The 27,637-nt window shown below is 49.7% G+C and overlaps 1 protein-coding gene across 2 annotated transcripts in view; it reads right to left on the bottom strand.

Moving 5' to 3' along the window:
- Positions 1–27,637, bottom strand: part of SLC35F5 (solute carrier family 35 member F5) — a 79,010-nt gene that overhangs the window by 42,406 nt on the left and 8,967 nt on the right. For both annotated transcript variants that reach the window (XM_088475499.1, XM_088475500.1), the window contains exons 4-8: positions 23,452–23,595; positions 16,966–17,028; positions 14,073–14,163; positions 9,063–9,253; positions 3,667–3,748 (exon numbers count right to left, since the gene is read on the bottom strand). In XM_088475499.1, the coding sequence (XP_088331625.1) occupies positions 3,667–3,748; positions 9,063–9,253; positions 14,073–14,163; positions 16,966–17,028; positions 23,452–23,595 (571 nt within the window). The remainder of the gene's footprint in view (positions 1–3,666; positions 3,749–9,062; positions 9,254–14,072; positions 14,164–16,965; positions 17,029–23,451; positions 23,596–27,637) is intronic.

Raw genomic sequence — 27,637 nt, 5'->3', positions numbered from 1 at the left:
TCTTCTACCCCATTCATCTCCGTGTTGCAGTCATCTACCGTCCCCCAGGCTCCCCCACTCAATTGCTTGACAACTTCGCTGCCTGGCTTCCCCACTTCCCCTCTGCTGACCTCCCCTCCATAATCCTTGGTGACTAACATCCCTATTGACATTATGAATCCTGCAGCCACCTATCTTCTTGCCCTCTCCTCCTCCCTTGGTCTTTCTCAATTGACCTCCCCCGCTACCCACTGTCTCGGCCACTCCCCTGACCTTGTATTCACCCATCTGTGTGCTCTCTCTGACTTCTCCAACTCTCCCTTTCCCCTCTCTGACCACCATCTACTCTCCTTCACTCTCTCAACTCCTCCCCTCACCCAAAGCCACCATAACCAGGCACAATCTTGAGACTCTTGACCTTGCTGTCCTGTCTTCCTCACCTGACACTCTCCTCTCTACCCTATCAACTGTGGCCTGCCCAGACGGCCGCCTCCTACAACATCACCCTCACTTCTGCACTTGACTCCATTGCTTGCCCCCATCTCCTCTGTTCCCCTCTGTCAGTCCAAACACCAACACTGGCACTCCAAAAATGCTCCCGCACCGCCGAGCGCCTCTGGAGGAAATCTCGCTCTCTGGCGGACTTCCTTCACTTCAAGTTTGTCCTCTCTTCCTACAGCTTGGCCCTCTCCCTCGCCAAGCAATCCTTCTTCCAGTCGCTCATCTCCTCTCAGTCCTCCAATCCCCACCACCTCTTTGGTACTTTCAACACTCTCTTTCGCCCCACCCCTCCCATCCTCCCTCACTGCATTTGACTTTGCCTCCTTCTTCTCTTCTAAAATTGAGGCAACCCGTCACATTATATCCTCGAATCTACCTGCTGCAACCCCACCTCCCCCACCATCTGCACCTCCCAGCCACCCCACCTTGTGCTCCTTCAGCCCCAAAAAGGGTGACTAGGTCCACTCACTCATCTTGTCCTCTCCCCTCTGCCCCCTTGACCCCTCCCTTTTCGCCTTCTACACTCCCTCTCCACCACCGCCTGCTCCCACCTTGCTCACCTATTCAACTTCTCTCTCTCCACCGGCATCTTTCCCTCATCATTCAAACATGTTCTTGTCACACCTATTCTTAATAAACCCAACCTCGACCAGTCCTCACCCACCAACCACCCCATTTCTCATCTCCCTTTCGCCTCCAAGCTACTTGAGCGGCTTGTCTACAGACGCCTCACCAGCTATCTCTCTGACAACTCTATCCTTGACCCTCTCCAATCTGGCCTTTGCCCACTTTACTTCACTGAAACAGCCCTGGCCAAAGTCACCAATGACCTGCTTGCAGCAAATCCAGGGGCCACTTCTCTCTGCTTATCCTCCTGGACCTCTCTGTAGCAATCAACACTATTGATCATCCTCTCCTCCTCCTCACCCTTCAGACCTTTGGCATCTCTAACACAGTCGATGCCTGGTTCACCTCTTATCTCACCAACCACTCCTTTTCTGTGTGTGCTTCTTGCTCCACCTCTCCCCCTTCCCATTGGTGTCCCGCAGGGTTCTGTCCTGGGCCCCCTGCTCTTCTCCCAGTAGACCTCTACACTAGGAGAACTCATCAGCTCCTTTGGCCTCCAATATCACCTCTATGCCGATGACACGCAACTATATCTCTCCTCTCCTGAACTATCCCCTTCTGTCCTCTGAGCGGTCTCTGAAGCTCAACATGGACAAAACCGAACTCATGATTTTTCCCCCTAATAGAATCTTCACTCCAACCAATCTCACAGGGGCGTATCTATAATGGGTGCAGGGTGTGCGGGGAACAGGGGCCCCTGAGTCCAGGGGGGCCCCGCACCGCACACCCTGCACCCATAATATTACTTACCTCTCCGGAGTCCCATGTCGGCGCGGGGGAACGGCGCTGTAAAACGACTGGAAAATGGCCGCGACGGACATTTTCCCGTCGTTTGCGCATGCACAGTACAGGGAAAATGGCCGCCGTGGCCATTTTCCTGGGGACCTGTGCATACATCATAGACTCTGGGCACACTCTAGTGCCCAGAGTCTATAACCCCGCGCTGGCCGCGCACAGGTCAGTGCGCTGCCGGCCACTGGGCGGAGAGGAGGGGGCACGTGTCGGAGACTGCACACGGGCCCCCTCCTCTCTAGAAACGCCCCTGCAATCTCGCTATCACTGTTGAAAACACCATCATCACCCCTGTCACCCAACTTCGCTGTTTGGGTGTCACCCTTGACTCCACCCTCTCCTTTGCCCCCCACATTCAATTTCTGGCTCAATCCTGTCGGTTCCAGCTACGCAACATCGCTCACATTAGGGCTTTCCTCTCCCAGAAAGCTACCAAACTGATAATTCATTCACTAATCATTTCTCAGCTCGACTGCTGCAACCTTCTCACTGGCCTCCCATGTTGCCATCTTGCTCCCCTCCAATCTGTTGTCAGTGCTGCAGCTACACTCATCTTCCTCTCCCGCCGTTCTACTTACACTGCTCCCCTCTGCTAAAACCTGCAGTGGCTCCCCATTCCCCTACAGAATGCTCTTCAAACTCCTCACCTTCACATACAAGGCCCTTTCTAACTCTACTGCTCCCTACATCTCGAACCTCACCTCCTTACATACTCCCTCCTGCCTTCTGTAACTCTACTGCTCCCTACATCTCCAACCTCATCTCCTTACATACTCCCTCCTGCCCACTCTGGTCTGCCAATGACTGTTACCTCTCCTCCACCCTGGTTACTTATCCAAGATTTTGCCCGTGCAGCCCCCCCTTCACTGGAATGAGCTCCCTCGCTCGATCAGACTCTCCCCGACCTTGTAGAGCTTCAAACGTGCACTGAAAACTCATCTGTTCATCAAAGTATACCCTTCCACCACATAACCGTGTTACCAAGTCTCTGTTCCTCCCGCCTCAGCCATCTTTACCTTGCCTACTTCCAACACTCAGGTCCCCCTCTACACACTCATGCCTCATGTCATCTGTCTCCCCTCTCCCCTAGATTGTAAGCTCCTAGGAGCAGGATCCTCCTCACCACTGTCTCACAGCTTTCTTCTCTAGCACTTCTATGACAGCCTTCACCTTCAGAGCTGTACTGTGTATGGAGAATTGTGTTGCTAATTGTCACTTGTGCTCTGTTTATATTTTGGTTACTGTATTGTTATGTAATGTTCTGTATACCCTTTACTGTATATGTACGGCGCTGCGGACCACTTGTGGCGCCCTATAAATAAAATGTAATAAAAATAACAACAACATGCATATAACAGCCCTTTGACTCAATATAAGATCACTAAATTATTAGGGCTATACATACTCTTCTACTGTATACCGATTCCCAGGGTCAGTAAGGCTTTTTATGGGGTACAGACTGATTGCCCCAGAAAATGCAATCCTTTTCGCTACTTTTGCTATTCACTACATTCGCCTATCCACGTTATCGCCTGTTTTGGAATTGAAAAGGGCGAAAAGCGGGGAATCGCATGGCGAAAACATCACGTCCAAACAGATGAATACATTGCGCTTTTCATTGACCTCGGCTTTTCAAGGCTAACTGAATTCGGCCCTAAGACGGTTCTGCATACTTCGTAATATCAACAGTCTAACTACAAAACGATCTCATATATTTGCACTAGCCGATACTACTGAAACGACCTAATAAATCACATATAAACTTACCTGATGTGGAGGAAATGATGTTTACTATTGCGACTTGTGTGTCTGACAGCGCCTCTTGATAGGAATAATTTGCCAAAAACCACTAATGAAATCAAAACAGCAGATGTGTATTAGACCAAGTGAAATGCACAGAACACAGCAGAAACCAAAGGACAGCATCCCGAGAAAAATCAGATGACGTCGTGCTATATATCAAATGACAGCAGATAATTATTCTAGTATAAGAGACACTAAAACCTAGAATAATTTTATAAAAGAAATGTCAGAAACACTTATAAATACACTTTTAAATGTTTCAGAAAGTGGACAGAACATTTCATATTTTGCTATGTACTTTCCCGGTCCCTGAACACAACCTATTGAGATAAAACATAGGGATTAGATAGGTGTCATCAGTACGATACTATACAACAGGCCCAATAGCGCAGCATGCGGAGCCCTAGAGCTGCAGCGATACTACTAATAACCAGGCCACGCTCTGATGGATCATTATTGGGAATATGTACAAACAGTCAGCGCAGTCCTATTACTGTTATACTTATGCTGTGTAGTTATATATATATATATTAAATCTTTAATTTGATGTTACTCATTAATAATTAATTGTTCTAAGATGTATATGAGCTTCTTTATATGAATTATTGATAACCATATCACTGTGTAAAAAAATCTCTTTACTATGTGTAAAGCCATTACAAAGCATCTAGGCAGACTAGTAATGGTTAATAGCCATTATTTCATTATCCAGTATTCTTCATGCTGATGCTATTTATATGGTCAGTAAATTCAAGGAGAGCATTCTATTTTGAAAAAGCCTACAGTGTAGGCGAAACGCGTTGCTGCTTTCCTGTATAGGTTTCCCGGGGACCTACTCTGCACTTATACGGTGCCTCCGCATTTAGCTGCCGACCGCCTTCATCCATTACCGGGATCTCACACTGCGGAGACTGAGATTGACCACCCACGGAGTGAGTCCACGTGATCCCAGTTTGGGAGATACCCTCCACCGACGTTACACGGCCCTCTCACGGAGGCCAGAGCGGTGCGTCTCGTCAGCAGTCTCCAGTCATCCCGTTGGTACAACACGGGGACGGGCATCAGTCTCTGTCCCGGAGCTGCCACCAGTCGCTGCCTATTGCTGGGCTGCTGCCGTCACTGTTCGCCTTATCGGTTACTCAGGAACAGAAGCCGACCGTGAGTGTCATTCAAATATACACAGTTCCTAAGGTTACTTGTCCTGCTATTCTCAGACTGTATTGCCCACAGGCAGCCAGTATTATCCTTGACACATTGTTTGCACGTATTGGAGTTCATTTTCAGGACTGCTATGCACCCAAGAGGTATAAATACCTAATATTAAAACTGGATTGTTTTATCATACGGCTGGAGCACTATTGATTGCTAAGTCCCTGACCTATTCCACAGTGCATTATTCATCATTGTGACGGGCACCTTATTATATTTCAAATATACAGAGAGTACTGGTACCAACTACAGTTATCCGAACTAATTCACCCAGGAATCCTATTTTTCTAACTACATATTTTAAATATTCATTCTATTTTTGATACATAACAGCTGCATTGTGTTTACAATTAGTTTCTATGTTGCAACCTGTATCTGGCCATTGAGATACAATCTCTGGGAGTCTGATCAACTGCACCTGTGCCTTGATACTTTTACGCTATTCCTGTATGCTCTACACATTATTCATGACAGAATAGCTTTTCAGTTGTTGATGTATATGTATTTATACCTACATGTGTTTTTAATGTATTGTTTATTGGCTACAGGCTTTCTGTTTTATGTTTAGATTATTAAATTGTTCTACATCCATTTTTTGTTTGTACCATATGTCCCTGCATTTACATTAGAGCGCAGTCTTTTCTCAATTAGACAGCGCATGTGTCAGCCCATGTGATAAAGTGCAGTCTCAAATATTCATGCTGTGTAGGTATAAGAGAAAAACTCTTAAATAATCCAATAAATGCTATAACCATGAAGCCAATAAACAACCAAAAAATATCAATGATCTAGTAAATATATATATATATATATATATATACACACACACGCACGCAGATTATATATATAGGCACGCATATAGTACCGTGAGTGCCGCACCTTTGATGGGTATGTGTATATATATATATATATATATATTTTGAGTTAGCAGGTTGCTTGAATGTGAAAGCCCGTCCTCTAAATGTTTACATAAGGTATTATCCTTTTGAACTGTGTGACATTAGACCATGAGGGATCCTGTGGATATACCCTCCACCAGAAAATCACCCAACAGAAGGTCAAAAGGAAAGATACCAAATGTTTATTTTTAATAAAAACATAGGTTCAACATTCAAAAGTTTCTGGTTCACATAAACAAAGTAAAAAACATAACATAGATGCAATAAATCGGTGAGCGAAGGCCAGTGTAGAAGAGATGTGTTTTTTTTTAGTGTGTCAGGGTTTGGCTCAGTGTCTCATACCTGGGGAGAGCAGGCAGTCAGGCTTGTTCAAGAGACACTGTGACGTACTAATTGTAAGTACTGTGCATATGCCTATGTTAGTGATGAGGGCAGTAGGCCCAACCAATTTGAGAGGGGGAATCTATTGTTTAGTTAGAGCTAGCATTTATTTTTCTGTTTTACTGCACAATAAAAACTAGCTGCGGTGAGCTTGCACGAAAACCCAGGACTGGTGTGCCGTTTCTTGGCGCTCTTAAACGCATGAAGTATATTGTCACCAACGTTTCAGGGCTATGACGCCCTTTTTGTGAATTCACACAGAGAGGAATTACTTAGTTCATGCTTAAAATGGAGCCGCAGAAGCCAGGACATCCGGTCAGATGGTCGACATCCAAAAAGTCAACATTCAGAATGTTGGCAGGTTCTGAATGTCGACATGGTCTTTAGGCCGACAATCACTGTGTCGACATGCAAAAAGATAGACGTATTCGTGACGTGGACATTTAACACGTCGACATATGGGTGGTTTTTCTAATGTTCAAGGTGGGGCTAAAATAAGCAAAAAAAAATTGTCAACATTCTAGTGTCGACATGTTCAACGTCAACATTATGAACTTGTCAACCTTTCTGAATGTCCTGAATCTGTGGCCATTCTGAATGTAGACTTTTCATATTACACGCAAAGCCAGTCACCCCTTCTCAGCATTAGCCAAAGATATGCGTCAGCATAGTCAGCCAGTCATTAATCACTAGGCGCAAACAAAAAAGACAGACTGTGCGAGCCAATAAGGAGCAAGTCACCGAGCAGGAGTATCAGCCAGGGGGAGAGATACAATAAGGGTAAGTCACTAAGCACAGGCATCCGCCAGGGGGAGAGATACAACAACGGTAAGTCACTGAGCACAGGCATCGGCCAGGGGGAGAGATACAATAAGGGTAAGTCACTAAGCACAGGCATCAGCCAGGGGGAGAGAGACAATAAGGGTAAGTCACTAAGCACAAGCATCAGCCAGGCGGAGAGATACAATAAGGGTAAGTCACTAAGAACAGGCATCAGCCAGGGGGAGAGATACAATAAGGGTAAGTCACTAAGCACAGGCACCAGCCAGGGGGAGAGATACAATAAGGGTAAGTCACTAAGCACAGGCATCAGCCAGGGGGAGAGATACAATAAGGGTAAGTCACTAAGCACAAGCATCAGCCATGCGGAGAGATACAATAAGGGTAAGTCACTAAGAACAGGCATCAGCCAGGGGGAGAGATACAATAAGGGTAAGTCACTAAGCACAGGCATCAGCCAGGGGGAGAGATACAATAAGGGTAAGTCACTAAGAACAGGCATCAGCCAGGGGGAGAGATACAATAAGGGTAAGTCACTAAGCACAGGCATCAGCCAGGCGGAGAGATACAATAAGGGTAAGTCACTAAGCACAGGCATCAGCCAGGGGGAGAGATACAATAAGGGTAAGTCACTAAGCACAGGCATCAGCCAGGCGGAGAGATACAATAAGGGTAAGTCACTAAGCACAGGCATCAGCCAGGGGGAGAGAGACAATAAGGGTAAGTCACTAAGCACAGGCATCAGCCAGGCGGAGAGATACAATAAGGGTAAGTCACTAAGCACAGGCATCAGCCAGGCGGAGAGATACAATAAGGGTAAGTCACTAAGCACAGGCATCAGCCAGGGGGAGAGATACAATAAGGGTAAGTCACTAAGCACAGGCACCAGCCAGGGGGAGAGATACAATAAGGGTAAGTCACTAAGCACAGGCATCAGCCAGGGGGAGAGATACAATAAGGGTAAGTCACTAAGAACAGGCATCAGCCAGGGGGAGAGATACAATAAGGGTAAGTCACTAAGCACAGGCATCAGCCAGGCGGAGAGATACAATAAGGGTAAGTCACTAAGCACAGGCATCAGCCAGGCGGAGAGATACAATAAGGGTAAGTCACTAAGCACAGGCATCAGCCAGGGGGAGAGAGACAATAAGGGTAAGTCACTAAGCACAGGCACCAGCCAGGGGGAGAGATACAATAAGGGTAAGTCACTAAGCACAGGCACCAGCCAGGGGGAGAGATACAATAAGGGTAAGTCACTAAGCACAAGCATCAGCCAGGGGGAGAGATACAATAAGGGTAAGTCACTAAGCACAGGCACCAGCCAGGGGGAGAGATACAATAAGGGTAAGTCACTAAGCACAGGCATCAGCCAGGGGGAGAGAGACAATAAGGGTAAGTCACTAAGCACAGGCATCAGCAAGGCGGAGAGATACAATAAGGGTAAGTCACTAAGCACAGGCACCAGCCAGGTGGAGAGATACAATAAGGGTAAGTCACTAAGCACAGGCATCAGCCAGGGGGAGAGAGACAATAAGGGTAAGTCACTAAGCACAGGCATCAGCCAGGGGGAGAGATACAATAAGGGTAAGTCACTAAGCACAGGCACCAGCCAGGGGGAGAGATACAATAAGGGTAAGTCACTAAGCACAGGCATCAGCCAGGGGGAGAGATACAATAAGGGTAAGTCACTAAGCACAGGAATCAGTGTGATCTTCAGGCTTAAGGTGCCTAGACATTATGTGATATTTTACACAATTCGCCCGATTTTGACGCATCGGAACGACAAATTGTGTACAATATGTCCAAATCATGAGTGTCCACTCACGATGCGCGTACCCGCTGGTTGTACATCGCATCTTCAGATCTTGCCTGCTGCAGGTAAGATCTGCCAATCTCAGACACAATAGGTCGTGAGATCATAGGTCAATTGGACACTTTTTTTTTTTTTTTTTACACCAAATCATGTACAGGACTGCCGGGGTGAGTTCAGGGGAAATCGGGCACGATATTGCGTCGCGAGCACATCGCATATTGTGTAGGCACCATAAGTCAGTTGACACAAATCAGAGTAACCCACAAAAAGTATCTTACCACAAAGCAGAAGAAGAAACTAATCTTCGCCACTTGGCAGACTGTGAACTTCCCGCTTGCTCTCAGGCCAGACTCACTATCTCGGACTGGTGGGTGCGACATGCGGGATAATTTGGCTTCCAAAGCCTGACTAGACGGGAGCTGTCTGACTTCCATCAGATTGCTGAACCTGACACGTGGCTTTTTCTCAGCTGAAATTTAAATAAGAAATAAAAACTAATTTCACCAGGCTCAGAAACACCTCTTCCCTCTGGTACTTACTGTTGAAGAAGTCCCACACTAAGCAGCATACACAATAATGTGAGGAGCAGACATTAAGAGAAACATGGCAGCATCCAGTGAATAACTACAAAAATTCTAACTCATAGTAAAAGGGAGTTTGGGCTGTATGTTTCTGTGACAAGTCATTGGGTTAGGTAGGCTTTTGTGGGCACTGCTCACTCTAGGGAAGACAGCCTGGGGGCACTGCTCACTCTAGGGAAGGCAGCCTGGGGGCACTGCTCACTCTAGGGAAGGCAGCCTGGGGGCACTGCTCACTCTAGGGAAGGCAGCCTGGGGGCACTGCTCACTCTAGGGAAGGCAGCCTGGGGGCACTGCTCACTCAAGGGAGGACAGCCTTAGGGGCACTGCTCACTCAAGGGAAGACAACCTGGGGGCACTGCTCACTCTAGGGAAGACAACCTGGGGGCACTGCTCACTCAAGGGAAGACAGCCTTAGGGGCACTACTCACTCAAGGGAAGACAACCTGGGGGCACAGCACTCTAGGGATGAGTCACTGTGGGCACCGCTCCACTGCGCATTCTAAGGATGACACTTTGTGGGCACTGCTCCTCTGTACTCTACGGATGATACACTGTGGGCAGTGAGCCACTGTACTGTATACAGGTTGGGTACGGGATGCCGGCAGTCAGAATCCCAACACGGGCATCCTGACAGGGTTAGGATACCACCACCTGTTGGCAAATATCCTAACCCTACCCCTAACCCTCCCTGTAGCCTGAACATAACCCCCCTTCCCCGCACCTGAACCTAATATTTACCGTCGGGATGCTGGCGCTGGGATACTGACAGGTGCCGGGATTCCAACACTGGCATTCTAAGTGCCGCCCATCCCAACTACCGGGTTTATAACTACATCCCCTGTATACTTTATTATACATTACTAGAAGTAAAAGCATAGAAATTACCATGTATGTTTCAATGCAGAATATATACCCATTTCTAGATTGTATTAATTGTATGGTTTGGATAAGATGAGCAATTCCTGATATCAGATAACCAAAATGAGACTTGTGGGAAATAGTGTGTGTGTGTGTGTGTGTGTGTGTGTGTGTGTGTGTGTGTGTGTGTGTGTGTGTGTGTGTGTGTGTGTGTGTGTGTGTGTGTGTGTGTGTGTGTGTGTGTGTGTGTGTGTGTGTGTGTTTTTTTAATTTAAATAAAAAAAAAACATCTAAAATGTGCCATAGAATAGGATATTTCCTTCTAGATTTCTCAAATATAAATTCTGCATAATGTCTTGTGCTGGGACGCAGAGGTTTCTGGCGCTACCAATATAATCAGCTCTGTGAGTGTTAAGTCTTGAATCACACTTATACAAACCAGACGTAACGATTTAGCAATTACTTCAGCTGGAGAGCACAAATTACAGGTAACACGGCAACTAGGCAGTTTCAAAAGAAGACAATTTTGCTCTTCAAGGATTCAGAATAACAAAGACTAAATGTGCTCTTACATAAAAGGAATATACCGTCGTCACACATCTGCTATCCATATTCCTGATACAAGGCCATAACTCTAGCTGTTTGTTATACAGAGCTATTATACGGTAACAGTATTCAGTCTTGCGACGTCGGGATTTTGTAAGACCGCTTACCGGCCGTCGGCATTTCATACCCAACCAGCTGGTATGTCTCATTCAGAACAAAATCGTAATCACATTTATAAGTTTATTAAATAAAAATACATAAATAAAAAAACACATAAAAAAAAATTCCACTGAAATGTTAAATTATATTCACATAGTGTTCAATGACCATCCGATTTGATACAAAGTAGCATGTGTACCAATATTTAAATTGATTTAGAAATGAAAAGTCACATGTGAAACGACTGTATAAAAGCCTGGACCGTAGTACCACTAACTTTGTATTGTATATTTTGAACAGTCCATTTAAATCGGTTGCTAGGATATGAGAGACTGATAGTATTTAAAAGGATGACAATTTGTGGGTTATTATAATCTTTTAAGTGGGACTGTTGGAGTGCTGGACCTTTAAATATTAACGTGTATTCAGACTATTATACAGCCATTTCACATGTGACTTTTTATTTCTAGATCAATTTAAAGATTGGTACACATGCTACTTTGTATCAAATCGGAAGGTCATGGAATACTATGTGAATAGAATATAACATTTCATTGGTATTTTTTTACCCAACTGCTACTGATATTTATGATATATTCCGCTGGTTTACATATGTATTTTTATTTAATAAACTTTTTAATGTCATCCCAAAATAACTCTATTGTATTTTGTCATATTTCTGATGTGCTTAATCCCAATTTAGCAGATGGCTAACTCCAAGATTAGTTTATGCAAAAATCTAATAAAAACTTTTTACACGTGGTCATTATGGGGTATTGTGTGTAGGAATTTTGAGGAGAAAAATGAATTTATTCCATTTTGGAATAAGGCTGTAACATAACAAAATGTGGAAAAAGTGAAGCGCTGTGAATACTTTCCGGATGCACCGTATTAGAAGTTTATACCAGGATAGTATAAATGCTATGTTTTACCCTTGCAAACGGGAAATCACAATTATATGATAAAACCCCCAAATTAGTGCAAAAAAGCTCAAACCCAAATGGTAAGATCTGGTACCCATTTGACCACTGGACCATGGGATCTCCGGAAATAATTCAAGGGAATGGAGGAGTGGTCCCCAGTTACTAAATCCTTCCTGCTATACTTCCCAATTGTGTCACACATGCACCCATTGAGAAGTACTGTATACCAGGAAGGATTTAGGTATTGGGGCCCACCAATAGTAGTCAAGCACCGGTCAATGACGTGTTCAGAGGGAACAGCGGACCCAATCCATGCCACGTGAACACACCCCACGCAGTTATGGAACCACCACCAGCCTGCATGGTGCCTTGTTGGCAACTGGGGTCTATGGCCTCATGGAGTCTGCGCCACACCCGAACCCATCAGCCCGAAAGAACTGGAACAGTGACTCATCGGACCATGCCACATGTCGCCAGTCCTCCAGGGTCCAATTAGCGATGTCATGCCCCGTTCGAACTGCGATAATTCACGTCTCCTTGCCATAAGCAGCCTAGCCGGTGTTCAAACTGACTCACGAGATGTCAGGTTACAACTGATGCAGGTCTGGCCATTTCCAAGACGTCACAGTACGGTGGCACCACCTACCATTACCTTTACATACTGCTGTCCCATGACTTTTGGCACTTCAGTGTATATATGTCCCCCTCCCATCCATAGGTTCCCCACTGTAAAATTATTTCTCAACCCCCAGTGTCCATAGACCCCCCCCACCAGCAATAGATCCCCAGCAGGACTAACCCTCTCCCTCCAGTGGCATAACACCCCCACACCCAGTGCCATTAGTTCTCCTTTGTGGCAATATCCCCCCAAAAACCATATGTGACAATGTACCTATAGTACCACCCCCCATACCCTCAGGACCAATACACAGATGTGCCAGTACCCATCCACCTACAAGGTCCAAAAATCCAGCGCACACCCAGCAAGGCATTAGCACACCCACTATGTCTTGGCGAGCGATCACTTTGTGTATACAGACACCCACCAGCCATTCATAAGATGCCCAACCTGCGCACGTCATCTCCTGGAAGAGCATGAAAACATTGGTACATCGAGCACCATCGGATGTGCTCGCAGCGCTTGAGGTTGACTATACCTGGCCACAAGCACTGCGATCACTTCAGTGTGAAATACAACCAGGTGACGTGTACTATGACGCTGCCTGTTAATTATGCACGCCTCTGAAACAGCGTTGACACACCCGGGCACGCCTGCGTTCGCATCTTCAACCCCCAGTTATTAGTGTTCTGCCCCTGTTACCACCCACAAACGGCCTCTCCATTCACTCATTACCCTGGGCTGCCTTTGCTGGGCGAGCGAGCGGTATGCAATCGCAGTGAGTAGCTCGCGCACGCGCAGAACGAAGCGTGCGTGTACGCAGAACATCGGGCCGCTTGCGAGTGCACGCATATAGCGTTCGCACCTCCACTCCCTCGTTTCTAGTGGCCTGCCCCTGTTACCACCCACACATGGCTTCTCCTGTCACTTATTCAAGTGGGCTGTCTGTGCTGGGCGAGCGAGCGCTTCCCAATCTGTCGCAGTGGTTCGCGCACGTGCATTGTGATACATACGCATGCGCAGAATGCAATTATCGGCCAGCTACCAGCGATCGCATCCTAGCGAGCAGATCTGAATCAGGTCCTGTGTGCGCTCACCCTTCATTTGGTACAGACTCACTGACTGCCTGTTACTCTCCTGCGCTTGCCTGCCAGGATATAGTGAGCTACACACCCCTCACCCCTTATCCGCCTCCTAACTAGTTTGTCGGTTTATTGCTGTGTGTTGTTACAATGAGATGTCAACTTACTTTCACTGTACTCATGATAGGTCATGTTTTACTGTTACTCTGTGTATTCCCTGCATTGCTCTGCGAGCACTTTGTGGCAGCTTATAAATGGTAATATCCATTATTTACCTGCACAAGCATCGCTGTGTATTACACAATGTAAGAGTAATGTACCTAGTTGCTCATTATACATTTATATAAAAGAAGCAGAGGAGTGCAGTTTTCCAGCTGGCCCCTGGATCGGGCAAGGCATATCAACTTCCCTATTGGTGCAAACATCCGTAGAGGACAACAACGTCTGATGCCCAAAACCTGGCTGGGAGTGAGCAGCGGCTATAAGTCAGATGTTACATTAGCTGTCTGTTATAACTCACGCTTTTGCTTCTCATTATTCTGATTAGTGGACATCAAAACTTTCTCGTTCTGCAAGTCATGAAATTTCACCGGGACGTACAGGGGTTCACTCTACAGGGAAGGAAAAAAACAGCGTTAATCAGCGTCCGCAGCGTCACAAGCAGGAAGATAAGGTACAAACCAGAGTCTCCCTGCGATTCAAGTCGCTGTATTCTGGCTGCAGGCACCACAATAAATATGGGTAGAACAAAAAGGTGTATTATCAGTAGTCTTTATTGGTAAAGAGCCAAACAGCACTGTACATGGCAGTGAGCAGTAATTACAAACCATTAACGGCCAATGACCAGTTGCTTTTTGAGCTAATTTAGCAAATTGCTGCAGCTACTGTATAAGCCTATATGAGCTGTGAGATAGGCAGGACCACATTTATTAACAGCTCCAGGGACGCCTTGCTACTCAAGTCCAATTTCAAACTATACATGATTCTATATAATAGCTGCTAATCACTAATTAGTGGCTCTGCACTGAAGCCATCAGCCATTTGGAGATGCATGAAGTGGCTGCCTGGTCCACACGGGTCACGTGGTCCTGTGTGCCCTGGTGCCAGCCCTACATCCGGACTCTGAATCTAGTGACGTCTGCACCCAGTCTGTGGGATGCTTAGATGCGACTCCCAACCAGATGGTTCCCTGATGGCTTCACATGGAACTACAATGCATGGAGACATCAGCAGAGAACCGCCACTAATACAAAGGCCCTCATTCAGAGGCACTCGCAAGAAGCGAGCGCTCGTTATGAATGAGGGCGGCCGCTTGAATTTTTAAGTGCGGCCTCCTGGTCGCTAGCTAAGCTGTGGGTTACCACCCACAGCTTTAGCGACCTACCAGGTTGATGGTCGCGATGGTCGGGTTGGGTTTAAGGTTGGGTCTCGGCAACCGCAATCCCCAGGGAGCTTCCTGCTCTGATCGAGCAGGAAGCTCCCCACTGACATCACTGCTGATGTCAGTGCGGCCGCCCACAAAACGGCAGGCGTTCCTTAAGGAACGCCTCCATTTGTGTAACCACCCCCCCGCCACGCCTACAAAACGGGCAGAGCTGTCGATCAACAGCGACAGCCACCCCTTTTGTAGTGAGCTCCGGAGCGAGAGAATTTCTCTCTCGCTCCGGGGCTTGCGCACGCGCAGTGCGGCCGCTGTGCATGCACAGGGCCTAAACATCGACCTGGTTGCGAGCGCTCAGCGCTTGCGACAGGGTCTGAATGAGGGCCAATGTCTGATCTACCCCAGCGGCTGCTGTGCCAAGACATGACCTCAGAACTCTGTGATCTACTCTCCAAACAGTGACATCAAAGTGCTGTCAGGAAGAGACAATCTACTTTTATGTTACCCTATATAGTTCAAATATAGCATACGTTGTAGAGCAGGCATGTCAAACATGCGGCCCGGATAAACATTTTGTGAGGCCCGACCGTGTGGGCCCACATATACATATATATAATATGCGGCCCACACCCCTGCCACAGCTGAGCTCCGATCGGGCAGTGTTTACTTAATTTAAAGCTGGCAACGCTGGTCTCTAAAGTGATCAGAAGCGTCTGATTGCTTCAGAGGCCAGCGTTCCCAGTGATGCAGCGCGCGCGTGACGTCGTGATGTCACCCGCATATCCCGCGATGAGAGGAGCATGCGCCTGCCGCTCTGGATCTAATTAGATCCAGTCAGCGGCAGCGTCTACGCAGGACGGTGGGAGTAAAGACGGCGTGGACTGGAGCGGCGCCCAGTGGCCATCGTGAAGAAGGCAAGTACTGCCCAGGTGAGTGAGGCCTGTTCTATACTGGGAGGGGGCACAGCATAAGGGGCATTACTGGGGGCACAACATAAGCGGCTCTGCATAAGGGGCATTACAGGGGGCTCTGCATAAGGGGCACTACTAAGGACATTACTGGGGGCTCTGCATAAGGGGCATTACTGGGGGCTCTGCATAAGGGGCATTACTGGGGGCTCTACATAAGGGGAACTACTAGGGACATTACTGGGGGCTCTGCATAAGGGGCATTACTGGTGGCTCAACATAAGGGGCATTACTGGGACACTGCATAAGGGGCATTGCATAATGGGCACAAATTCAGGGGGCATTGCATAAGGGGCACTACTACAGGGAGCACTGCATTGGTTTTTATTAATAATAAACCTTTCAAAATTGCATACAAGACTTTTTTGTTGTTGTTGCGTTCCACACACTCTTAAGACCTTAAATATTCGGGCCGGTTGGTATTTTGAGTCTGACATGCCTGCTGTACAGTATATCAGGGCCAGCTCCAGGGGTCACAGCACCCCGTGCCGGCCCATCAGAAGGCACCCTTTCATCGCCGCGCACGACCGAATTTGGGGGTGTGACCCAATTACCATAGGCCATGCCCCCCTATGTGACGTTATTTACAGCCTCCAAATAACGTCAGGCTGGTGGTAAAGCCCAGCACTCCATCACTGAGCGGGCCTTGCCCCACCCCTCTCCCGTCAGTGAATGGATGATGCGCGCGGCATCCATTCACACTCCGGGGGTCCGGCACCGCCGCGGCGGTGGGGGTCCCCAACCTCCCGATTAGCCCACCCGCGGGCCACTTCGGCCCGCGGGTGGAGCAGCGGGACAATACTGTCCCGCTGAAATCGGGATGCTGGGGAAGGGTGCGCCCTCTAGGGGTGGCGCCCTTCTGCAACCGCACTGGTCGAACACCCCTAGAGCCGGCCCTGCAGTATATAATCCTACAATGGTCCACTTGTACTCCAGTTTCTGTGCTGTACAATAAATCACTAAGTAAAAGAAGAGATGATATTAGATAGAGGATACTCTGCAGTATATGATAAACACAAAGGTGAGATTACAAAAGCGAGGGAGATAATAGGAGAAATCCTTACCAGGGTATGATTCAGACTGTTGTCTGCAGCACAGGCAGTGAAATAACGTTCCGCATCTGCAAACTGAGAAGGAAATTCAGACTTAGGACTATGAGACCATCACTGGAAGGAGCCAATGTGATATGTAAGGTAATGATGCCGTGTGTTACGGGCAGGAACACGGCGGATTTGCAGAACACAGGAATCATTTGCAGTAAGGCCGACCACGGGTATAAGTGCATTTCTGTACAATCATGTGTGAGGCACAGACATTACCAATCTGATTGTCCTATCCTGAGGTTGCTTAAGCAAAACCCCTTTTTTGTAACGATCATCTTTATGGGCTGGATTGTGACATGAGGCCTCAGAAGTTTATTTCGAAGGTGATAAATGGTGGAGGACATTTAATTACAGGAACTATGGATGAAGACTATGGCCCTCATTCAGAGCCACTCGCTAGCGGCAGTACGCTCGTTCCGAGCGATGTTCGCACATCTGCGCATGCGTACGGATCGTTATACGCATGCGCGAACCAGTCAGTGCGGCCGAAATTCATGTGCTCGCAATATAGCGAATGCCTGCTATTTTGAGTGACAGAATGAGGCGTATGTGGGTGGTAACAGGGGAAGGTGCTTGAAAATGGGGAGTGGAGATCCGAACGCAGGCGTGCTTAAAGGTCAAAACGGGCGTTTTATGGGTGTGCATAATTAATACAGCAGCGTCATTGACCACGTCACTGGGTTATTTTAAAGCCAGAACTGCTCGCAAAATAGCGGTTGAAAACACCAACCACAAGAATAGCGAGCAGTTCATACGCTGTACGATGTACTCGATTAATCTAATAAATAGCGGACATGACGTATGGTGCGTGCGGCCAGGGGGCGTTTTTATCAAAAAAACGAGCGTATGTTTTGCTCGCTCGTTCAGACTTAGAGGTGGGAACAGACTGCAATTTGCGAACGGATCATTTGAATAGCCACCCCTTGTTTTTGAACGAACGACCACAAATAGCGAACGGCTCTGAATCAGGCCCTATGGTCCTTAGCTTTAGCCATACATTTAGCTAGAAAACGTACCTGGATAAAACCATGTTAAGCATTGGGCTGAATAAAAAAAAAGTGTGGAGAGATTTAGGGTTTCATATCCCCCCAACATATATTCACCCCGAGAAGGTGCAAAAATAAAGGGCGTGGCCTAATGTCAAGGGCGTGGCCTCTCGGGAATGTTGTACTCCTTAGCCACGCCCCCGTTTTCGCCATGCTGGGGGCTTGCCCAGCGCTCCGGGAGCTGCTGGACAGCCCCCCAGTCTCTTCTCCCAGAGCCGGCAAAGTATAAATGGATGACGAGCGAATGCGCGCGTCAACCATTCACCGGCGCTGCTCAGCTATGCAGAGCACTGCAGCGGTGTTAGCGTGTCCTGCCAACTTCCCGCGGCCCGTGGGTGGGACAGCGCCTGTAAAACGGGACTGTCCCGCTGAAATTGGGACAGTTGGGAGGTATCGGGTTTGGAAGGGGCACGAAATGTGTACTACGTGTTACAGCAGGCGGCATTTTCCCAGCAGAAAAAAGAATTGCATTTGCTCCGCAACATGGTTTATCCGGGTGTAAATCCACACCCTATGGCTGCATTTGCTCCCGACTCTAAATGTATGGCAGGTGCAATATCTCCATCTGACCATGGCCTCCTGCGTCCTTTGCTGCAGTCGCTGTCAGCGGCACGCCAGCGTCTGGCTAGCCAACCCCGCTACCTCCCAGAAACGCTCACCGCAATCCACGGCTCTTGCGTCCAAATTCATTCTGCAGCTCCCGGCGGTAAACATATGTGCATAGGGGCGTTTTAACAAAATTGTAATCCATGATGAAACAACAGCAATGTCTGTCCACAGGAGCTTGCACTTCAAGAGCAGGGGCTAATAGTGACATAGCTATGGGGAATTGTGTAAAGAGAGCAAGCCTAGATGTTACAGGGCAGGTTTTTGGCTAGCTCCATTTATTCCTATTGCCGTTTTAAAACTATCTGTCAAAACGACAAAGAACGGCTCTGATAACTCTCTTCTTAGGAAATCTTTGAATTTTCAAATAGTCAGCATCACAACATAAAGACCAGCGCAGCCCTTGTACCATATGGAGTTTCAGTAGACAGCTCTTTGAGGCCAGTTTAAAACCCTTCTTTACCCTATTTCTCATCAGAATTCAGACATTGCAAACAATGGCCTTCCTCATTGTTTACAGGTAAACCTGACACTCCCTGTGACATCCAATAGTCCGAAGGGAAACAACCGATCTACACTTCTAACAACCTGATCTAGATTTGAAGAAAATAACATCAACAAAAGGTGAATCCACATTCTCACTGCTACATGAGCCTGCTGACTGCATAGCCTGGACTTTCAACACTGGACCTGATTCAGACCCAGTCGCCATCTGCGTACGCTCGCTAGATGCGTATGCAATTTTTGTCAAAGTTACACCACGGGAAACGATCGCTCGCCAAGGAATAAGCACGCCCGCCATGTCTTAGCGAGCGGACACTTTGTGTATGCATACGCCCAATCGCACAGGCAGAGCCGCCCACTAGCAACACGTCCTCTCCAGGAAGTGTATTAAAACATTGGTACATCGAGCACCATCGGATGTGAACGCAGTGCTTGAGGTAGCTTTACCCTACCGCAAGCATTGCGAGGAAATCAGTGTAAAAAAAAGGCAAGTGAGTGTACTATGACGCTGCCTGTTAATTATGCACGCCTCTAAAACGGCGTTGAAACACTCTGGCACGCCTGCGTCCGCATCTCCAACCCCCCGTTATTAGTGTCCTGCCCCTGTTACCACCCACAAAAGGCCTCTCCTGTCACTCATTATCCTGGGCTGCCTTTGCTTGGCGAGCGAGAGGGTTGTGATCGCAGTGTGTAGTTCGCGCACGCGCAGAAAGAAGCGTACGCATGCGCGTACACAGAACAGGCCGCTTGCGAGCGCACGCATATAGCGTGCGAGTTTGAATCAGGCCCACTGTTGGGTTACTACAAAGACTTTGTGCATCACTTGCTACTGTTTGTGCTGCCTGTGCTTAACAGATAATCTTAATGAACACTGTTAATGTCAGCTTACCTCTCTAATAATGTCTTTTTACCTTGGCTCTTACGCCTAGTCTTACATCATCTAGATACTACCACTCTCTACTCTAATATTAAATTTCTTCTCCCAACAAATCTCCACTTTATCTAAACTCTATAATATATTTTGGTTGTGCTGACACTTTATCTCATCCTTACCATGACCATGTTGTCTCCTCCCTTCACTCAGTTTCTAACTAATCTTTGTTCTACCCCCTGACTCCACCTCTATCCTTTTCCCCTGGTCTCCTCCACCTCCTCCTATCCCCCCTTCTCTCTCTGCTTTCCTCCCCCTCTTCTCCCATTACTCCATTTTCTTTATCTTATAACCCCCAAGGATCCTACTACCCCACTACTCTTTGTTCTGCCCCCTGATTCCACCTCTATCCTTTTCCCCTGGTCTCCTCCACCTATCTCCTCTTCTCTCTCTGCCTTCCTCCCACTCTTCCCCCATTACTCCATTTTCTTTATCTTATACCCCCAAGGATCCTACTACCCCACTACTAATCTCTCCTCCCTCACTTCTCTGTCACTTTACCCAACCTCCATGCATGTCTCCTTAATTTCCCTCCCTGCCCACCTCCTACAGGGTCCCCCTCTAGCACAGGAGCATGCATAATCCCTACACTCTATTCATCTTGCTCTCCCAAAGTAATCTCATCTCCACGCTATAGCAACCCTGACAATCTCATTCACATTTCTCCTATCAACTCAATCTATCCTGTGCCCTCTGAAATGCCAGATCAGTCTGTAACATACTGGCCCCCACCCATGACCTTCTCATCTCCAACTCCCTGAATCTCCTGGCCATTACTGAAACCTGGATTTTACCCTCTGACATCACTTCTCCTGCAGCTCTCTCTTATGGGGGCCTCACCTTCTCCCACACCTCCAGGCCTGGGGGTCACCATGGGGGTGGTGTTGGGGTCCTTCTATCCCCTGATTACTCATACCAACTTATACCCTCAGAACAATCCCTTACCTTCTCCACATTTGAAGTTCATGCTATACGCCTCTTCCAACCAGTAGTACACCTCCGAGTAGCTGTCATCTGGCCCTCCCTCAAAGTTCCTTGATAACTTTGCTTCCTGGCTGACTCACTTTCTCTCCTCAGACCTTCCCTCTATTATCCTAGGTGACTTCAATATTCCTATTGATATCCCCACAGAATCTGCTGCCTCCAAACTACTCACCCTCACTTCCTCATTTGGCCTCTCCCAATGGACCTCGTCACCCTCCCATCCAAGTGGGCATTTGCTTGATCTGGTCTTCACTCACCGTTGTGATATTTCTGCCTACTCCAATTCCCCATTCCCCCTCTCTGATCATCACCTTCTCTCTTTTAACCCATCCCTCTCTCATTCCCCTCCTCTACCTCCGAGAGCCACCATCACTAAGCGTAACATTAAAGTTATCGACACTGCTGTCTTTTCTTCCCTACTTGACTCACTTCTGTCCCCTATCCTCTCTTTCTCCTACGCTGAACAAGCCACCTCCCTATACAATGCCTCCCTTACTGCTGCTCTTGACTCTGTTGCTCCGGCGATCACTACTCACCATCGTAAATCCACACCTCAACCCTGGCATTCAAAATGCACAAGATACCTGCAAAAATGTTCACGAACCGCCGAGCGACAGTGGAGAAGATCAGGCTCTCAGGCAGATTTTCTCCAATTCAGATTCATGCTGTCATCCTACAGTGCTGCCCTTTCCCTCTCTAAACAGTCATATTTCAAGAACCTCATCTCCTCCCAGCCTCAAATCCCCAGCGTCTCTTTTCCACCTTCAACTACTTGCTCTCTGCCACTGACTTTGTTACCTATTTTACATCTAAAATTGATACCATACGTCAGGACATCATATCCAACCAGTCCACCAGCTCTCCACCCCCTCCTATCCTGGATCTCCCCTCCCCATCCATTTTACCGACTCTGACTGGAGAGGAAGTTAAGGCCCTTATCCAGTCCTCCCTCTCCTGGCTATCCTCCTACCTCTCTGACAGTTCCTTCTCTGTTTCCTCTCATGGCGACTCCTCCCCACCACAGCCTCTTACAGTAGGTGTTCCCCAAGGTTCTGTTCTTGGACCTCTCCTATTCTCCCTCTATACTTCCTCTCTAGGTGAACTCATCAGCTCTTTTGACCTCCATTATCATTTCTATGCTGATGATACTCAGATCCTCCCCTGACCTCTCCCCCTCTCTTCTGACTCGTATCTCTGTCTCTCTGCTATCTCTTCCTGGATGTGCCAGCAATTTCTCAAACGTAATATGTCTAAGACTGAGCTGATAGTCTTCCCACCCTCCCATATAACATCCTGTCCCACTATTTCTTTATCAATAGATGGCATAACTATCTCATCTAGTCCCAAAGTGCGTTGCCTTGGAGTCATCCTGGACTCCGCCCTCTCCTTCAAACCGCATATCCAGAACCTCTCTCAGTCCTGTCGTTTCCATCTCAAGAAAATTTCCAAGATCCTACCCTTTCTCACCCAGGATGCTACAAAAACCCTCATACATTCACTGGTCATCTCCAGATTGGACTACTGTAACCTTCTATCTGGCCTCCCCAAATCCCATCTCTTTCCTCTCCAGTCTGTGCTCAATGCTGCTGCTCGGCTCATCTTCCTCTCCAAATGCTCTGCATCTGCCTCCCCTCTCCTACAAGCCCTCCAGTGGCTCCCCTTCCCTTTCAGAACCCAATTCAAGGTTCTCACACTCACTTACAAAGCCCTCACCCATTCCTCTCCCTTCACTCTTCTGTCCAGCCTCTTCGTTCACTTCATACACGCCGCCTTTCATGCCAATTGATTACTTCCTCCCACTTCCAAGATTTTGCCCGCGCTGCTCCCCACCTTTGGAACTCCCTCCCTCTCCCCATCAGACTCTGCACCTCTCTACAATCTTTCAAACAAGCTCTTAAGACCCACTACCTCATTAAAGCCTTCCAGCTCTCATCCTAACTGGCTGCTACATCTTCCTTTCTCCCCGCCTACCCCATCTGTGTCACTCCTGTTCGTCTGCCCCTCCCTTAAAGAATGTAAGCTCCTTCGAGCAGGGCCCTCTACCCTCTTGTGCTTCTCCCTACTGTAATTTAATTTATCTCTTACTCCCCACTAGGGCAACCAACACTCGGATGCTTATGTGGGCGTAAAGGTCGCTAATATAGCAATGTTTATTATACATGTCCATGCCCTGCTTTGTATTGTAAGTCACTGGTTGCTTATTTGTTCATGTACATTGTAAGGCGCTGCGGAACACTTGTGGCGCCATATAAATAATAATAATAATAATAATTACCTGGAAAAGGAGCCTCCACTGACTGTCTGCCAATGACAGGAATAGACTAAACACACTACGGAAGCACCAGTTATCAACATGTAACGTCAGAATAAACTCACCAGAGCGGTGCGTCTCCCGCGCAGACGTTTACTACACTGCTGCCGCCACGGTCGCCATACAGCAAAACCCAGAAGATACAACACAAACATGGAGGTTTTTGCAAATGTGCTGAAAAAAGGTTTGTTGAATTCCTGGAATATGTACTGGGGAAAAAAACACCAGGAGAACGTTAAGACATAACAATATGCAGAAATATAATTATATGTACTTTAGAACATTAATTTCCAGTTAAAGCTCTGGGCCTGATTCAGACCCGGTCGCAAGCGCTCACAACCGGGTCGATGGTGGCCCAGAGCGCATGTGCACGACGGAGCCGGCTCCGTCGTGCGCATGCGCGACACACGGATAGCGACGGGCAATCCGTCGCTCCGGGTCTCGTACCAAAGGGGGCATGCTGTCGATGTTGAGTGACAGCACGCCTCCTTTGGTGGGCGGGCCGGGGGAGTGGCTGCCGTTCACATGGGAACGCCTCCGTTTAGGACCGGCCCCACTGACATCACGAGTGATGTCAGTGGGAGAGATTTCAGCTCAGTTAGAACCAAAATCTCTCTGGGGCATGCGGCAACGAGACCCTACCACATGGGTCTCATCGCAAGCCCGATGGTCTTGACCATCGCGACCATCTTCCTGCCCGCTCGCTATAGCTGTGGGTGGTCACCCACAGCTATGAGAGCGGCCAGGAGGCCGTTCTAATAAAAAAAAAAAGACTGGCCCTGATTCAGAGCGAGCGCTCCGTCAGAGCGACCACTAGTGCAGATCTAGGGGGGACCTAAAGTCAGCCAAGCGGGCGATTCATAATTTAAAGAGAAGCTCCCCCCAACCTGAAGACATTTAGCAGTTCAATTTCCTGGAATGCAAACAAATCATACAATCTTGGCAGACACCTACTAATAAAAACATGTGAAACATACAGTCTTATAGAGGATTCTGGAGAATAGAGCTACATTATCCTCAACATTGTGGGGTGGTCACATGGCTGATTAGAGTGTTCGGGGGATGGGGGGGCACGTGGCTGGTCAAACAGTGCAGCAGCAGGGGGGGGGCACGCGGCTGGTCAAACGGTGCAGCAGCAGCGGGGCACGCGGCTGGTCAAACAGTGCAGCAGCAGCGGGGCACGCGGCTGGTCAAACAGTGCAGCAGCAGCGGGGCACGCGGCTGGTCAAACAGTGCAGCAGCAGCGGGGCACGCGGCTGGTCAAACAGTGCAGCAGCAGCGGGGCACGCGGCTGGTCAAACAGTGCAGCAGCAGCGGGGCACGCGGCTGGTCAAACAGTGCAGCAGCAGCGGGGCACGCGGCTGGTCAAACAGTGCAGCAGCAGCGGGGCACGCGGCTGGTCAAACAGTGCAGCAGCAGCGGGGCACGCGGCTGGTCAAACAGTGCAGCAGCAGCGGGGCACGCGGCTGGTCAAACAGTGCAGCAGCAGCGGGGCACGCGGCTGGTCAAACAGTGCAGCAGCAGCGGGGCACGCGGCTGGTCAAACAGTGCAGCAGCAGCGGGGCACGCGGCTGGTCAAACAGTGCAGCAGCAGCGGGGCACGCGGCTGGTCAAACAGTGCAGCAGCAGCGGGGCACGCGGCTGGTCAAACAGTGCAGCAGCAGCGGGGCACGCGGCTGGTCAAACAGTGCAGCAGCAGCGGGGCACGCGGCTGGTCAAACAGTGCAGCAGCAGCGGGGCACGCGGCTGGTCAAACAGTGCAGCAGCAGCGGGGCACGCGGCTGGTCAAACAGTGCAGCAGCAGCGGGGCACGCGGCTGGTCAAACAGTGCAGCAGCAGCGGGGCACGCGGCTGGTCAAACAGTGCAGCAGCAGCGGGGCACGCGGCTGGTCAAACAGTGCAGCAGCAGCGGGGCACGCGGCTGGTCAAACAGTGCAGCAGCAGCGGGGCACGCGGCTGGTCAAACAGTGCAGCAGCAGCGGGGCACGCGGCTGGTCAAACAGTGCAGCAGCAGCGGGGCACGCGGCTGGTCAAACAGTGCAGCAGCAGCGGGGCACGCGGCTGGTCAAACAGTGCAGCAGCAGCGGGGCACGCGGCTGGTCAAACAGTGCAGCAGCAGCGGGGCACGCGGCTGGTCAAACAGTGCAGCAGCAGCGGGGCACGCGGCTGGTCAAACAGTGCAGCAGCAGCGGGGCACGCGGCTGGTCAAACAGTGCAGCAGCAGCGGGGCACGCGGCTGGTCAAACAGTGCAGCAGCAGCGGGGCACGCGGCTGGTCAAACAGTGCAGCAGCAGCGGGGCACGCGGCTGGTCAAACAGTGCAGCAGCAGCGGGGCACGCGGCTGGTCAAACAGTGCAGCAGCAGCGGGGCACGCGGCTGGTCAAACAGTGCAGCAGCAGCGGGGCACGCGGCTGGTCAAACAGTGCAGCAGCAGCGGGGCACGCGGCTGGTCAAACAGTGCAGCAGCAGCGGGGCACGCGGCTGGTCAAACAGTGCAGCAGCAGCGGGGCACGCGGCTGGTCAAACAGTGCAGCAGCAGCGGGGCACGCGGCTGGTCAAACAGTGCAGCAGCAGCGGGGCACGCGGCTGGTCAAACAGTGCAGCAGCAGCGGGGCACGCGGCTGGTCAAACAGTGCAGCAGCAGCGGGGCACGCGGCTGGTCAAACAGTGCAGCAGCAGCGGGGCACGCGGCTGGTCAAACAGTGCAGCAGCAGCGGGGCACGCGGCTGGTCAAACAGTGCAGCAGCAGCGGGGCACGCGGCTGGTCAAACAGTGCAGCAGCAGCGGGGCACGCGGCTGGTCAAACAGTGCAGCAGCAGCGGGGCACGCGGCTGGTCAAACAGTGCAGCAGCAGCGGGGCACGCGGCTGGTCAAACAGTGCAGCAGCAGCGGGGCACGCGGCTGGTCAAACAGTGCAGCAGCAGCGGGGCACGCGGCTGGTCAAACAGTGCAGCAGCAGCGGGGCACGCGGCTGGTCAAACAGTGCAGCAGCAGCGGGGCACGCGGCTGGTCAAACAGTGCAGCAGCAGCGGGGCACGCGGCTGGTCAAACAGTGCAGCAGCAGCGGGGCACGCGGCTGGTCAAACAGTGCAGCAGCAGCGGGGCACGCGGCTGGTCAAACAGTGCAGCAGCAGCGGGGCACGCGGCTGGTCAAACAGTGCAGCAGCAGCGGGGCACGCGGCTGGTCAAACAGTGCAGCAGCAGCGGGGCACGCGGCTGGTCAAACAGTGCAGCAGCAGCGGGGCACGCGGCTGGTCAAACAGTGCAGCAGCAGCGGGGCACGCGGCTGGTCAAACAGTGCAGCAGCAGCGGGGCACGCGGCTGGTCAAACAGTGCAGCAGCAGCGGGGCACGCGGCTGGTCAAACAGTGCAGCAGCAGCGGGGCACGCGGCTGGTCAAACAGTGCAGCAGCAGCGGGGCACGCGGCTGGTCAAACAGTGCAGCAGCAGCGGGGCACGCGGCTGGTCAAACAGTGCAGCAGCAGCGGGGCACGCGGCTGGTCAAACAGTGCAGCAGCAGCGGGGCACGCGGCTGGTCAAACAGTGCAGCAGCAGCGGGGCACGCGGCTGGTCAAACAGTGCAGCAGCAGCGGGGCACGCGGCTGGTCAAACAGTGCAGCAGCAGCGGGGCACGTGGCTGGTCAAACAGTGCAGCAGCAGCGGGGCACGTGGCTGGTCAAACAGTGCAGCGGCAGAGGGGGCACGTGGCTGGTCAAACAGTGCAGCAGCAGGACACATGTAAGTCAGTCCAGGAGAGGAGGGATGGCACGTGGCTGGACAAACAGTGCAGTTGGCGGGCATGTAGGCACTTGGCAGGACCAACAGAAAGGTAGGCGGGGCAGCATATTAGCACCGGACAATAGAGTTGTGGTCTCAGGTGGGTGGACATTGGGTCAGTGTAACTTGCAAATAGTTGTGCCGGGAGTGAAAAGTCCTGCAGGATAGCTATAGATAGCAGTACGTAATTACTATACTGGACATAATTTAATACTTTTTACTTTAATTGTTTGGGTGGAGAAGCATTTTAATAATAAGATAACCACAAATGATCCATTTCCATACTCTCGGAATCATAACTAAACGGAATCATGCTATAACTACACACAATATATATATATATATATATATATTCTACACGCCTGTCTGCCTCTGTAATGTAGAATTGTGTGACATTATTATAGGCCTGTGAGGCTTCGTACAAGCCTGTATGTCTGGGTGTCTGTGGCTCATCTAGCCTGTGGCCATATGAAGC

The sequence above is a fragment of the Taudactylus pleione genome, unplaced genomic scaffold (genome assembly GCF_031769625.1).
Source record: "Taudactylus pleione unplaced genomic scaffold, aTauple2 ptg000173l, whole genome shotgun sequence".
NCBI classification, from domain to species: Eukaryota; Metazoa; Chordata; class Amphibia; order Anura; family Myobatrachidae; genus Taudactylus; species Taudactylus pleione.
Note: the sequence above shows the minus strand (reverse complement) of the source record. Positions and strands in the feature narration are given on the sequence as shown.